General features: G+C 42.2%; 1 protein-coding gene and 1 long non-coding RNA gene across 6 annotated transcripts in view; one reads left to right on the forward strand and one right to left on the reverse strand.

Annotated features, from left to right (window-relative positions):
* gpn2 (GPN-loop GTPase 2) overlaps positions 1–13,412 on the reverse strand; it is a 189,367-nt gene extending 175,955 nt beyond the window's left edge. Inside the window, exons 1-6 of one of the 5 annotated variants that reach the window (XM_073034537.1) lie at positions 13,220–13,393; positions 11,729–12,185; positions 9,270–9,426; positions 8,154–8,314; positions 6,945–7,075; positions 6,428–6,560 (exon numbers count right to left, since the gene is read on the reverse strand). In XM_073034537.1, the coding sequence (XP_072890638.1) occupies positions 6,446–6,560; positions 6,945–7,075; positions 8,154–8,314; positions 9,270–9,426; positions 11,729–12,145 (981 nt within the window). In that variant the 5' untranslated portion in view covers positions 12,146–12,185; positions 13,220–13,393 and the 3' untranslated portion in view covers positions 6,428–6,445. The other 4 variants (XM_073034536.1, XM_073034534.1, XM_073034535.1 and 1 more) reach the window with 4 other exon arrangements.
* LOC140719721 (uncharacterized) lies at positions 12,266–14,093 on the forward strand. Its single transcript, XR_012096982.1, has 3 exons — positions 12,266–12,759; positions 12,875–12,986; positions 13,755–14,093. It is a non-coding gene; the product is annotated as an uncharacterized lncRNA (long non-coding RNA).
* Positions 14,094–14,857: the final 764 nt, after the last annotated feature.

Raw genomic sequence — 14,857 nt, forward strand, 5'->3', positions numbered from 1 at the left:
TAGGTCCAAACAGAAGACGACTGGAGATAAGGCTCTGTTACACAGATTTAATTCAAAGTTTTAAAAAATCGAAGTAAAATTTATGATCAGAATACATACATGTCACCACATAAAAATGTGAGATTCTTCTGTGAACTTACTTTGCAAAAATATAGAACTGTAACTGTAAACAGGATCAATGAACAACAAAATGCAAATACTGATATAAATAGCAATAGTAACAAGCATGAAATAGCAAGGTAAAGGAGTCCTTAAATGAGTGTAGTTATCCCCTTTTATTCAAGAGCTGTTCTTGAACCTGGTGGTGCAAAGTCCTGAGGCTCTTGTACCATCTACCTGATGACAAGCAGCAAGGAAAGAGCTGGGTAGTGAGGATCTTTGATGATGGGTGCTGCTTTTCTACAGCAACATTTCATGTAGATGAGCTCAATGGTTCAGAGAGTTTTACCTGTGGTGTGCTGGGCTGAATCCACAACCTTTTGTCAGATTTTCCGCTCAAGGGCATTGATGTTCCCATACCAGGCCATAATGCAGCCAGTCATCACACTTTCCACCACACATCTATAGAAGTTTGCCAAGGTTTTTGATGACATATGGAATCTCTGCAGACTCCTGAGCAAGTCGAGGCACAGCCATACTTTCTTAGCTATTATATTTGTATGATGGGTCCTCTGAGTTAGTGACACTTCTACACCTCTGATCCTCTGATGATTACTGGCTCATGGACCTCTGGTTTCCCTCTCCTGAAGTCTATAGTCAGTTCCTTAGTCTTTCTAACATTGAGTGAGAGGTTGTTGTTATTTTACACCACTCTCCCTCCTGTATGCTAATTCATCACCACCTTTGATACAGCCCACAACAGTGGTATCATCAGCAAACTTGTATATGATGTTGGTGCTGTACTTAGCCACACAGCGATAGGTGTAAAGCGAGTAGAACATGGGGGCTAAGTACACGTGCCTGCAGTGCTCCGGTGCTGATGAAGATTGTGAAGGAGATGTTTTTGCCAATCTGAACTGACTGGGGTCTACAAATGAGGAAATCCAGGATCCAATTGCACAAGGGGGTACTGAGGCCCAGGTCTTGGAGTTTACTGATTAGTTTCAAGGGGATGATGATGTTAAATGCTGAGCTGTAATCAATAAAGAACATTCTGATGTATGCATCTACACAGACACACAGGAAGATATTCTGACCATATCCTTTTTCTCAACTTCTTCCATCACTTTCTCCCTATTTTGGCACCCCTCATCTAAATGTTTATATATATATATACACACACATACACACAGTGTCTATGTGTGTGTGTGTGTGTGTATATACATATACATATATATCTGTTACCCACTTAATCAGTACTTTCTTTCCAAACTGTCATGCAGTGTAATTGATAGACAGAAAAATATTCAAGGACCTTGTCAAAGCCTCCTTGAAAAAAATGTAACAACCCAATGGATTCTTGAGAGTCCTGGGGTCTAAGAACACTAAAATGGAGCAGGAGTATTTGGGAAGGCTTAGAGATTCCTGAGTGCATGTATTAGGACAGGCAGAAGCTCAGGGAGAGGAAAGCACCACCTCACAAGCCACCCACCTGCCAGGCAGCTTCTGCTGCATCTATTGAAGTTTGTAGTCCCTACATTGGCTTACCTGAGAACCCCTGCTCATATCACCAGTTATGCTACAGAATAAAGGATTGAGCTGTTTATTATGGTAATTTATGGTGTTTAGATCAACCTTACTGTGCTTTTGGACTTCTTAACTGAATGAACCAATGTTTGACTGTTGCTGGAGCAGTCTTGGAAGCGATTCAATGCGGCAGAATCAAGGTGAATGGAGGTAATACAGAGTCGAGAGCGAGATGAGATCCAAGGTTTGACTGATTTATGCCTGGGCTGAATTGGAGGGGTTGGGTATGGGTCAAATGCAGGTGGCAGGACCTGGGCCTGAAGCATATCGGGGCAGCAGGGCCCATGTCTGAGAGTGAGGAACAACCCAAGGCTTCAACGATTTAAGCACTGGGACGGATTGTAAAGGTCAGGGTGTTGGGGCTGGAGGTGAGAGACAGGCTGAACGGAGGCTCTGGTCTGCAGCAAATGGGCTCCTGGATCAGCTGTAATGATGAATGACTTTGTGGCTGTGGACTCACGTTTGTGAACTTCAGTTCTGATTTGCTTACTTTTTTTTTGTTTGCATGATTTGGTTCCTTTTTTCCCTGCACGTTGATGGTCTTTTTAAAAATGAGTTCTATTGGGTTTGTTTTGTGGCTGTCTCTATGGAGTCAGATCTCAGGGTTGTATATACTTCGATAACAAATGTACTTTGAGATGTGGATGCAGCACCCCAGTTTGTTTAGTGAAGATGTATTCAATTCCCCCATACCCAAGCAGACCTAATCATCACTCTCCACCATGAGCAATGATGATCTAACCCTTTGGTTATATAGCTTCTCTCAGAATGCCCCAAGTGAAATTACTATTCCCAACTGCCAGCAATCACATCCTAATACCGTTCATTACCTACTCACTATTGACCCACAAGGAATCCAAAGTGAACACTTCTTACATAGACCATTCCTCAGATTTACTGAAACACTTTACAAAAATGCCCCCAAATCAGGGTCATGTGAAGCCATGGGAGCAGGTGGTGCATATCACAAGTCCTGGTTACACGAGCACTGACACCAAGCGGACAATCTCTGAAGAGTATTGATAACGGCTGGGGTCACCCGTCTTGTAAATCATTGAAGCACCACGATCACCCACAATGCGGCACATAACAAGTGGACCAAATGGGTTATCTTCTTTCCTCTCCTACCACTTTTTGATCTGCTATCCAGGAATTTGGGTTAGAAACTATTTAAAAATAGCTGTAAAATAAGGTGAAACTTTTAAAATGAAAGAGGCCATTTTCTCTTGCCTGCTGCCCCCTGAAGTACCAGGGCCAGGGATAACGCTCTGTGAGCTCCTGGGAGCAACAGAGTTCTGCTGGTGATTTAGGTCACATACAAGGTAGGGTCATCAGCTTTCCAGTCATACTGGACATGATTCTCGATGTGAAGTAGGGCACAAGTGACTGTGCTTTAACTTCTCAGATATTGTACCAAATGCTACCACAAAAGAACACAAGGATCCAGATATGTGTGTTGGATTTAAGTTAGGCAACTTAAATAAGTTCTACTTTTTCTCATTAGCCCACACTCAATGAATGATCATCAGCCCCATAGGCTCTTGGCCTGAAATGTCGACTATACTATATATTCATTCCCATAGATGCTGCCTGGCCTACTGAGTTCCTCCAGCATTTTGTGTGTGCTTAAATGAAGGATCTATTGCTTTTGAGAGTAATTCCTAGGATGGCTGGTCTATTAGCAGGAAACAGATTGGTAGACTAGACCTCTAAACCCTATAGAACTCAGAAGCACAAAAGGTGATATAATTGAAAGCTGCAAGATTTTCAAAGGGCTTTTCAGTAGTAATTCAGAGAGAACATTTTTACTGACTGAGAAGGCTAAGTCAAGGAGTTAGAGAAACAATAAGTGATGCATTATTTAGGACTGAAGTCAAAGGGAATTTTTCTATACAAAAGGTAGTGAATCTTCGAAATTCTCTACCCTGAGTGCCAAGGAATCTCAGTTACTAAGTGTATTACAGATTTCTGAATAGTGTAGGAATCAAGGGAAAAGGAAACAGGGCAGAAAGATATTGTTGAGGCAGAAGATCAATCATGATCTTAAGGAATGGCCTCTTGCTTGCTTCTTACTTTCATTCAGATTTGGGACAGTCAAGTGTGCCATAGCAGTTGGGCTCTGTACTTAATCTGAAAACTAATACTGGCACGTGTTTTCCCTTCTCAATTAAATATAACTCTATGCTGCACAAACAAGTCTTTTCCCTCTCGTCTGCAAATATCTGCAGGCAGGTCAAGTATGGAAAGAATTTTAAGCATCTAGGTCAGATTTTCAGTTTATGTGACAGCAGAACTCTACCATACACATGTATGATATCCAAACAGCAGCTCCAGATTACGTTATCTGCCTTGTTAGGGATCATTTGGAATTATGAAGTTATGGATAGCATAATCATGGATAAACTAAGAGCCAGTTTTCAGAAAAATTGTAAATAAAAATTTAACTTCCAACTGATACTTTGTGGCCAGTGAAAGCAATCATTGGGTGTGGGACATTCTGAATTTGTCCCATTGAAACTACGTCAGGAAAGACAATTACAGCTTGTGGCTTCCCGGAGTTTGTGGTTCAATTCTGACACCGTTCTGTAAGGAGTCCCTGGATATCTGCCCAGTGGAATGCCTGGGTTTTTCCTGGGTCCTCTGGTTTCCTCCCATAGTTCAAAGACGTACCGGGTGGGTTATGTGGCCTTTGTAAATTGTCCCATTATTAGGTTAGGGTTAATCGGGGGTTGCTGGGTCAGTGTGGCTCTCTCTACTGTATCGCTATACAAATAAAAAGTTCATTCCTGCTATTAGCATATTATTAAAGGTTTACCTTAGGGCACTGTTCAAGACAGCACGCACAAAATGCTAGAGGAACTCAGCAGGCCAGGCAGTATCAGTGGAAAAGAGTAAACAGTCACCACTTTGGGCCGAGACCCTTCATCAGGACCTGAAGAAAGGCCTCGGCCCAAAGAATCAATTGTTCACTCTTTTCCATAGATGCTGCCTGACCTGCTGTGTTCCTCCAGCATTTTTGTACTTGTTGCTTTGGATTTTCAGCATCTGCAGATTCTCTTGTGTTTGTGACAGTCTAAGGCAGGACTGTTTTGTTATTTCACTTTCTGTATAGTTGTATATTCATGAAACTATCCCTCAACACTGTAAAAGGGTCTAAGTATTTTAGGTGTCTGGAATTTGTACTCACAGGCTTTTCAAACAAAACACCAATACTGAATATTCAAAGCAGTTCTGCTAGTTGTGATGTACTACCATTATAAATATATAACTCTGTAAATTTACCTGACTATATTTTAAGTGTTAAAGAAGGGGATTATAGCAATTGAAACTAGTTAATTGTTTATTATCATCTTTGTGTTAAATTATAACATTGTATCGAGACTGAGATTCTCTCTCTTGGAGGTCTGCTGTGTGATTAAAGGCTTAAATTACTCAGTTACAGTTTTCGTGTGGCTGTTTTAATCAGCCACATCACCTTCCATATTTCCTTACAACATAGGAGGCCATTTGGTCCATCAAATTCATGCCGATTCACAAACAATCTCACTCCTCTACTAATTTTCTGTGTAACCAGTTCTCCATCATACCCCCTCCCTTGCCAGATTCTACCACTCACACAATAATTGACAATTTACAATGGCCAATTATTTCTACCCAGCCACACACGTTTAGGATATTGGAGGAAACCGTGTCATTATGATGGAAATGTGCTTCTCCACACAGAGGTCAGGACTGAACCAAGGTGACTAGAATTCCACCACTGGACCAACCACATTAAACACCTTGGAATACTGTGGTTGCCAGATTCTCCACAGTGCTTGGAAATAAGTCAAAACCTTCTACATTTATGTTTCTACAAGGCAGATGGCTTCAATACTAACCAAGCCGTTTGGAATATAAAATGAAGAATACTCAGCCAGCCTGTCTCATTCAGGATTGCCAATTCCTACAAATGAAAGAAACATTATGTCGCTGATTCCTTCAATTGAGTTTCATTGCCATTGACTCCACAGAGTTATAAGTGTGCTGGTCATTACCAGTGGCATAGTCGCGTAGTGGTACAGCTCAATGATTACAGTACAAGCTCCCTGGGTTCAATTCCTGCTGCTGTCATTAAGGAGTTTCTACATTCTCGCGTGACCACGTGGGTTTCCTCCCTCAGTCCAAAGACATACCAGTTGGTAGGTTAACTGGTCATTGTGAATTGTCCCATGATTAGGCCAGGATTAAATCAGATGATTGCTGGACAGTGCAACATGAAGGGCCAGAAAGGTCTATTCTATTGTGCACTGGATAAAATTAAATTGGATATAGTAATATGGAATCTCATACAGTATAGAAGAACCTTGACCAAATGGTTTGCTTTTGGATTCCTTTAAAAGATTGATGCTAGAGGCTGCAAAGTAACCATGTAATCAACAGCAGTAAACCTGGCATGAATGATTCTGCAGATCTAGTGAATCTCTAAAAAGATGTCATGTTAATGATCTGGAGGAGCAGAACATACAGAAACTAAATATCTTTATTAAATACAGTGAAAGAACAGGAGACAATAAAAAGATCAAATTCACAAAAAAAAACCTTTAAAAAAAACATGCTGCCTGGTCTGCTTGGTTAAAAATGATCAGTAGGTGATCCCAAGCCCCAATTGCAATAAAGTTGAGAACAGCAACTCCTCCCACATCTGGAAGCAGCAAGCATGCTGTGAGCTATCCTCTTGGCCAGTCTCTCATCACCAAAGGGGTAGCTTCCATTGCATTCAGTGAGTGGAATCACACTGTCTGGAATTTTGCATTCGGGTGGAAAACTGCCTCATCTCCTCCTCCATATCCTCTTCAACGGATCTTGTGTATTTCTCTTGGGCATCCATGGATCTATTTATAGCTAAGGAAAAAGATTTTGGAAATTCAGCAAATACACATTAATTAATCAATTAATTTTCCTTTCTTTGTGTATTTACACATTTTGTGGTCTTTTGCATATTGGTTGTTTTTCCCATCCTGTTGGGAGTGGTCGTTTGTTGCTTCTGTTGTGTTTCTCCTATTTTCTGTGAATGGCTGCAAGAAAATGAATCTCGGGATGTACTTTGATAATAATTTTACTTTAAATAATTTAATGTATTAATTATAATGCTCACAGGAGCAATATAGAGGCAAGGAGCAGGAAGTGGAAGTGGGGAAAGGGAAAGGATAGAGACCAGATTGCCCTGCTGGTCTGAAACACAACAGTCCCGAGTAAATTGTCTTTGAAAAGGATACTTGTTGAAATAGAAATCTGCTCCCACTGCTGCAGACATCATAGCCTCCAAAGTTCTTTGCTCGGAGTTCCCAAAACAATATCCATTTGCTTTATCAACAGCTTTCATTACTTGCTTCATTGTTTCTTTATCCTATGGAAGAGATCAGGTCGATCTTTCAAATATCAATGTGCAGCTAATCGCCTTAAAGAAACATTTGATATATCCTCACACTGAAACCTAAAAATTCACTCAGCTCAGTATTATACTTTCTCATTATCGTATCTGTGCTTCTCATTACACCTGTATATTTGCATATATCAAACCTGTGGATTAAATCCAAAATAAAACTAGAGATTAGGAAAAATATTTAACAGTAAGGCGATATTTCAGTACAGGGAATTCTGATCAATGGTCATCAACTTGAAAAATTAACTGTGTATATGATATACTCGATCTTTCGGTTGTAATTTCTCTTTGCAAGCTATTCCCACCCCATATTTACTTTCCATATTCCTTACTTCTTAATACATTCACAGACTTTGACAAAATTCTATAGACTTATGGTGAAGAATATATTAACAGGCTGTATCACAGCCTGGCCTGGAAACCCCAATGCCCTTGAACAGAAAATCCTACAAAAAGTAGTGGACATGCCCAGTCCATCACGGGTAAAGGCCACCTGACCATTAAGCACAAACACGAAACATTGTTGTAGGAAAGCATCATCGAGGCCCCCACCATCCAGGTCATGCTCTCTTCTCACTGCTGCCACAAGGAAGCAGGTACAGGAACCTCAGAACTCACACCAACTCCCTTCAACCTTCACTTTCAAAGACTTATTTTCCTTGATATATCTCATGTTCTCAATATTTACTGTCTTTTGCACATTGGTTGAACATCTAAGTTTCATTGATTCTATTATGATTATTATTTTATGGATTTATTGAGTATGCCCACAAGACAATGAATCTCAAGGTTGTATGTGGAGACATATATGTACATTGATAATAAATTTACTTTGAACATACACTCAAGCCTATGACAAAACCCCTCACAATCATACAATGAGCTTTTTTGCACAATACATACCCATCATCACTCTATAAATCCTAATACTTAATATGTGCCCAATAATCCCAATACCTGTTTCCTCAATCATCTGCAATATCCTCAAATAATAATTAACCCCTTGGTGCTGCTGGCGATCTGTTAGTGGATAGGCACTCACCTGCACATTAAGAGGGATAAAGGAGACCAGGCTGTAATCTTGAATCACTTCTACAAGCTTCTTGTTTAATCGTCGAAAGTTTTTGAAAAAAGGGTCTTTGACCAAGTGATCCAGCAGGTAAGAGAGATCCAATACTTCAGTGTAATATTCCAGGTTAAATGCTTAAAAACACACAGCCAAAGTGAATGTCCACGTATGTGATAACCTTTTGCTCCTGTGAAGTCACCTTCTCTATTACAACAGTTCAATGGTTCAATTTAATATCAGAGAATGTATACAGTATACAACCTGAAATTCTTACTCTTCACATCCTCAAATATCAAAGAATGTAAACAGTATACAACCTGAAATTCTTACTCTTAACATCCACGACTATCAGAGAATGTATTCAGTATACAACATGAAATTCTTACTCTTCACATCCACAAATATCAGGGAATGTATACAGTATACAACCTGAAATTCTTACTCTTCACATCCACGAATATCAGGGAATGTATACAGTATACAACCTGAAATCCTTACTTTTCACATCCACGAATATCAGGGAATGTATACAGGATACAACCTGAAATTCTTACTCTTCACAGACATCCACGAATATCAGGGAATGTATACAGTATACAACCTGAAATTCTTACTCTTTGCAGACATCAATGAAACAGAAAAAACCCCAAAGAATGATCAACAGAAAATGTTAGAACCCCAAAACCAGCCCCCCCAACCCCTGCACAGGCAGCAGCAAAAGCATCAACCTCCCACTGTCCGCCATGCAAACAACAGCAAAGCCCCCGCCCCCAGAGACCATGTCCATCCCAACACTTGGACATCTCAGACAGGCTCTCTCTCACTAGTGAGGGAGAGAGATATTGCTCCTGCAACAGTGACCAACAGCTCGCTGTTTCGATGTTACAGTGATGCATTTGTCATGAATCACATTGATATAATTATTGAATTAACAGAAATCAATATATTCCTGATGGTCAGTAATCAATTTCAGAAATTAAAGGCTGAACTCTGGACCCAGAGTTAAATTCAAGGAGCACTTTACAGTTTGATATTAACTCCAGAGCCACGGTCCTTCCTACCGCAGGCTCAGGGGCCAAATAACCTTACCTAGTTTCCCAAACTTTTCGATAAGATCCATTTTGGAGAGGACGTTAACATGAGGCAGCTCCACGTGCAGCATCGTGGACAAGGATGTGCAGAGAACGGAGATAAACTTTGCTGGATCAGTGCAGTAATGAGAATCCACCAAGTGAACAGCTGTTAACTATAAGACAACAACACAGCATATTTACACAAGGTTAATACACCATTTCCTTACTGGGCTCAGTGTGCATTCCTAACTTCTGGGCCTCAAAGCACATTTCCCCAGGCTGACTCATGTTCCCGTTTTGTGGGATCTTAAAGTTAAAGTCAAATTTCAAAGTAAATGTTCTTATCAAAGTACAGATATGACACCAGGTACAATGAGATTCATTTTCCTGCGGGCATACTCAGCAAATCTATAAAATAGTAACTATAACAGGATCAATAAAAGATCAACCAGAGTGCAGATAGCAATAAACTGTGCAAATAAATTGCACTAAATAACAAAAACTTGAGATAATGTGATAGAGTTCTTAAAGTGAGATCATTGGTTATGGGAACATCTCAATGGATGGGCAAGTAAGTGTAGTTATCCCCTTTTGTTCAAGAGCCTGATAGTTGAGGGGTAGTAACTGTTCGTGAACCTGGTGGTGCAAGTCCTGAAGTTCTTGTACCTTCTACCTGATAGCAGCAGCAAGAAGACAGCATGATCTGGGTGGTGGCGATCTCTGATGATGTATCTGCTCTACAATTTAAAAATAACCTAATTTCTTGTTATTTACTGACTACCAGCTTACTTGTAAACTGGCTGTGTATTACTGAGAGTATGTTTCTTGGTGCCTGGTGAGGTGGATTGCATTTGATGTCTAATACTGTTAAGTAGTGAAATACACAACTGGGTTCAGGGTTGGGAAGACTAGGGAACAGGTTTCTGGCCAGATTCAGGGTCCTGTCAGCTTCTATGTTTCAATGTATAAGCTGAACTTACATGGAGGAGTTATAGATTGGTGAATGTCAGTGCAGCTTTTGTCACTGCCAATAGTCTTAATGCCGTCAGTAATTTATGCTTTCCCCTCAGATCCATGCAGCTATCTTTTGCAAATCAGGACTTATTGTAACACATTTATATTTAGATTAATTCACCACAAATACACATCCTCTCACATGTAAGCCAATTTATACTGAATGTGTAGTATTTGGAGACATTGGAAATTAATGACCTTGGCCAATGTAGGAACACAATTAAAATGAAAAAAGAGCAATTATCTAAAATCCATTACTACCCAGAAATAGGTTAAACAGTCTGTAAAATTTATCCCCAACCTTTCCTCTAGCCTCTAAACCTCACTGATGAAGAGGCAAATAGGATGGTTGCCTTCATCAATCAGAGCACAGAATATAAATAGAGGGAAGTCTTGGTGTAACTTTATTTATTGAGATACAGTGCGGAATAGGCCCTTCCAGCCCATGAGCCCAGCAGAGTCCGATTTAACCCTAGCCTTAATCATGGGACAATTCACAATGACCAATTAACCTACCTAGGTGTGTCTTTGGACTGTGGGAAGAAACCGGAGCACCTGGAGGAAATCCACAGTGAGGACATACAGACTCCTTACAGACGACGTCAGAATTGAACTCCGATCTCTGATGGCCTGAGAGGCCAAGCTAGAATATTGTGTATTTCTGGTCAACCAGCCTACGGGAAAGACAGGATTGCACTGGAGAGGGTATAGAGGAGATTCTGGGATGGTATGTTTCAGTTATGAAGTGGAGTTGTTTTCCTTGGAATGGAGGATGCTGAGTGGGGGGGGGGGGGGGATGGTTACACAAGCTATGTGTGGCATTCATCTGACAGGTAATAAGAAACTTGCCCCCATTGTAGAAGCACCTAAGACCAAAATGCTTAGGTTTAAAGTAAGAGATTTACGGTATGCCTAGAGCAGGTGTTCCCAACTTTGGGTCCACAGATCCCTTGGTCCATGGCATACAAGAAGGTTGGGATCCCCCGACCTAGAGGATGCCTGCTATCTAAAAAGCTGGTGGAAGCAAGTAGCTTCACAACTTCTCAGAAGTAACTCAATAAACAGTTAAATTACCAAGGCAGAGTAGATCACAGACCGGGTGCTGGTAAATGTGATTAGTATGGATCAGTCAGTCTCTTGGCCTGTTGCTGTGCTGTATGACTGCATAAGAACCCAGGAAATTGACTACAAACAGTGGGTCCTATACAACGAGTCTGACTGAACCAGGAACCACAAACCAAGCCTCTGGCCTTTAAACATCTGTTGCTTGAGACCAGCTGCAATCTAACAGACCTCCGGGAAGGGAAGGAAGGACATTGTGCTGAGAGGCAGAAGTGGTAATGGGCAGTGTCTGTGAACAGGAAAACAACAACATTTCAGATATTTCAAGGTCACTTCTGAAGCACTGGGTGATTCCTCTACAGAAGCATTACCTGTCTGTTGCATACAATGTGAACTCACCCTGACATTCCATTTGGTTAATTGTGCAAGGATGTTTTTCACGGAACAGTTGTGCGTGTACAGTTCCACCTGACCAGGACAGTCAAACAGGAAATAACAGTCCTTGAACTGTTCCAACTTGTCCTGCAGCCAATCCAGGTTTGCCTCCAAGTATTCCATGCAGTAAATAAGTCCTCCATTGGGGCCCAACCCAAGCCCATCCATAACGTCGTCGAGTTTCACCAGTTCCGCAATGTCCACAGAACACTGGTAAGGAATGAGATCGTTGGCGGGGTCAAGGTTCACCACTGCAACTTTGCGACCTAGCTTAGAAAGAAACTCTTGCATCCCTGCACAGTACGTGGTCTTCCCCGAGCCAGGTGGCCCAATAACCACCTGGCCAAACATCACCATGGAATGCTTGGTTTCTTCTGCCATCCTACTTGGATCTCCAAGGATTCATTACAGCTCTACAGACCTGGAACAGGGAGAAGCTATTCAGAAGATATCCAGCCAGTGTACATTGCTGACAGTGCAATAAATGGTGTAGCTGGACTAAAAAGCACATTCAAATTTTATTGTGACAATTTACCAGAAGGTACAATATCACAGTTGACACGATCAGGAATACACTGACTGAAAGGAAAATGGAAGCAGGGTCTAGCTGTATAAGTCTTGCACACAGTTGTCAAGAGACACGACAGAAAAATGCCCTCAATATGTGCCTAGCATTCCAAAACTGCATTACAGCTTTCCCCAAGACCAAATGTTTCTTCCACAAATCTCTAGAATAACACGAAAGCAAAACAAAAATCCCAGGTATTTAGCAGATGAGACACAGGGAAACTGTCAACTTTTCAGATCAATAATAATTGCCCATTTAAGACAGAGAATATTAAGAGGCAGACTTCTCAATTCAGAAAGAGGGTCATGAGCTTTGGAATTCCCTTTCTCAGATGACCGGCCGTGGCTGCAGGACCTCTACTCCCTCAGGAGGCTAAAGAAATTCAGCATGACTTTTGACGCTCCCCAAGTTTTAAAGATAAACAAAGGTCAGCACCCATGCCAGACACTCTCTTCTCCCCCCTCCTATCGGGCAGAAGATACAAAAGCACTTTTCTCTAAAGCGACAAAACTTTTATTCCGTGTTTTTTCCCCTCTCTCAAGGTACTGACGTGATGACCTACAGAACGGTATTTCCACTGTATCTCAGTACGTGGCAATAATAAACCGATTTAAATTTATATTCAAGGCAGATCAGCCGAGACCTCTGAATCAGGTACGGGGGAATAGAGGGAGATCGGGGAAGGAAATGTGAAAATGATGTTGAGGTTAGGACTGCATCAATAATGGTTCACTCCGTTTCTCACGTGCTGAAGCTGCTCTGTATTTTGTTTATATCGTTGAGGAGCAGTGTTATCACTGGATACTGTACGGACTCCCAAGAGTTACTCGCCGCCCAGCTCGGCACCGGGAGCGGGCGTCCCGACTCACCGCCGCTCCGACACGTACTGGCTGCCTTCCCTCGGACTTCGGGAGTCCAATCAAAGCGCCGGCGAGCCGGTTTACAGCCGCTTTTCCCCAAAGACAGCCTCCTCTACTGAGAGGCTTTCCAGACCCACGCGTACCGGCCAGAAGCCACCACTCTACCGCTCCCTCTCCCCACCGGGACCAAGGCCGCAGGCTGTGTCGGCGCGACTGAGCATGCGCGGGCCGCGCTCCCGAGCATGCGCCGTTTTGACCGGGGAGAGTGGTACCTGCACTGGGATGGCCGGAGTCCTGGCTGTGGTCAGCAGGCAAGGCCAAGGCCAAGGCCTTTATAAGTACATTATGTATGTGTGTGTGAGGGAGAGAGAGAAAAAACAACTAACATTGGAGTAAAGTTAGAATATGCTTGCAGCATCTTTTTACCGGCGATTCCAACTCTTCCACATGTCAAATGAAATGTTCCTAATCTGAAGTGTTAATTCTTTTCCTCTCTCAGAAGTGGTTATTAGTTCTATCCATGGTACAACATTATACCGCTTTAAAAATCTTTATTTTGCAGTTACCTTGTTCGCATCAAGAGGATGCTGGATCTTTCAGATGGTAATTCAGGATGCAGCCATAAACAGCTGCGGTCCAAGTGGTGGTTCAGACCCCATTCTCAAGGACATTTAGGGTGAGGTGGTAAACAGTGGTCGTTCATAATGGGTATCATTGGAGCCTGTGCGCTTCACTGGGGACAGTGTCCCCCCACCCATCTTTGCTCGGCAGAGCAATAGGCTCAGGGGATATATAAATATATTACATAATTGTATCTCTGATAATCTTGGATGTGTGAGGACTAGGCCCCAAGCTGCGGTGTCGCCTGTTCACAGCTGCTGGGAGGGAGGCGTCGGCACCAGGGGGCAGTGTGGTGCGGCGTCCAGCCTGCAGTTAGTTCTGCCCCCCCCCCCCCCCCCCGGGATGGCTGGTGAGTTTGAACTCATTATCAAGTGGCTGTATCTTTCTATCCTGTACATGTTATGTGTACTGTGTGTGACTGTTGGTGCTGTGTTTGTCTCATTTGGCTGTATTCATATGTGGTTGAATGACAATTAAACTTGAATAATGCCGGGGCTGTACATCTGCTAGAATATCGGTCTGAAATTACAATATGCTTGCAGCATTTGATAAACCTGATTCTGAATGTTTGTCAAGTACTGAATCCATAATGTTCTGATACAGAGATAAAGTGGGACTTCATCAAAGGCTTTCTGAGAAATACACTGATTATCTTATTGTAATGTCCATCACTACAAAAGGACTGCAGTTTTGATAATGACCCTTTGAGGAGGGGAACACATAGCTTTTGTTGTGTGCAGTTTTTGCTGATCAGTACAGGTGTGAAATTTGTGCTGTAGCTTCACCAGGCTGGTACCTGGAGGTATCTGTGTGTGATGTTCTCTCTCACTCACTGCTCCTAGAGGAAGGTCCCTGGATTCGAATGGCATCCCTCTCCCTCGATGCTGTTGGAGGATAGTGCTGAAGTCCTGGTGCTGCGGTTTGTGGATTGGAGTCTGTGGTTCACGTTATGATGTGTTTCTGGCTGCTCCTATTTTTTGTTGCTATTTTGGGCGATTTTGAATCAGGGCGACCTGAGGAACACGAGCGGAATATGCCCGGACT

Source organism: Hemitrygon akajei, chromosome 32, assembly GCF_048418815.1.
Source record: "Hemitrygon akajei chromosome 32, sHemAka1.3, whole genome shotgun sequence".
Lineage (NCBI taxonomy): Eukaryota > Metazoa > Chordata > Chondrichthyes > Myliobatiformes > Dasyatidae > Hemitrygon > Hemitrygon akajei.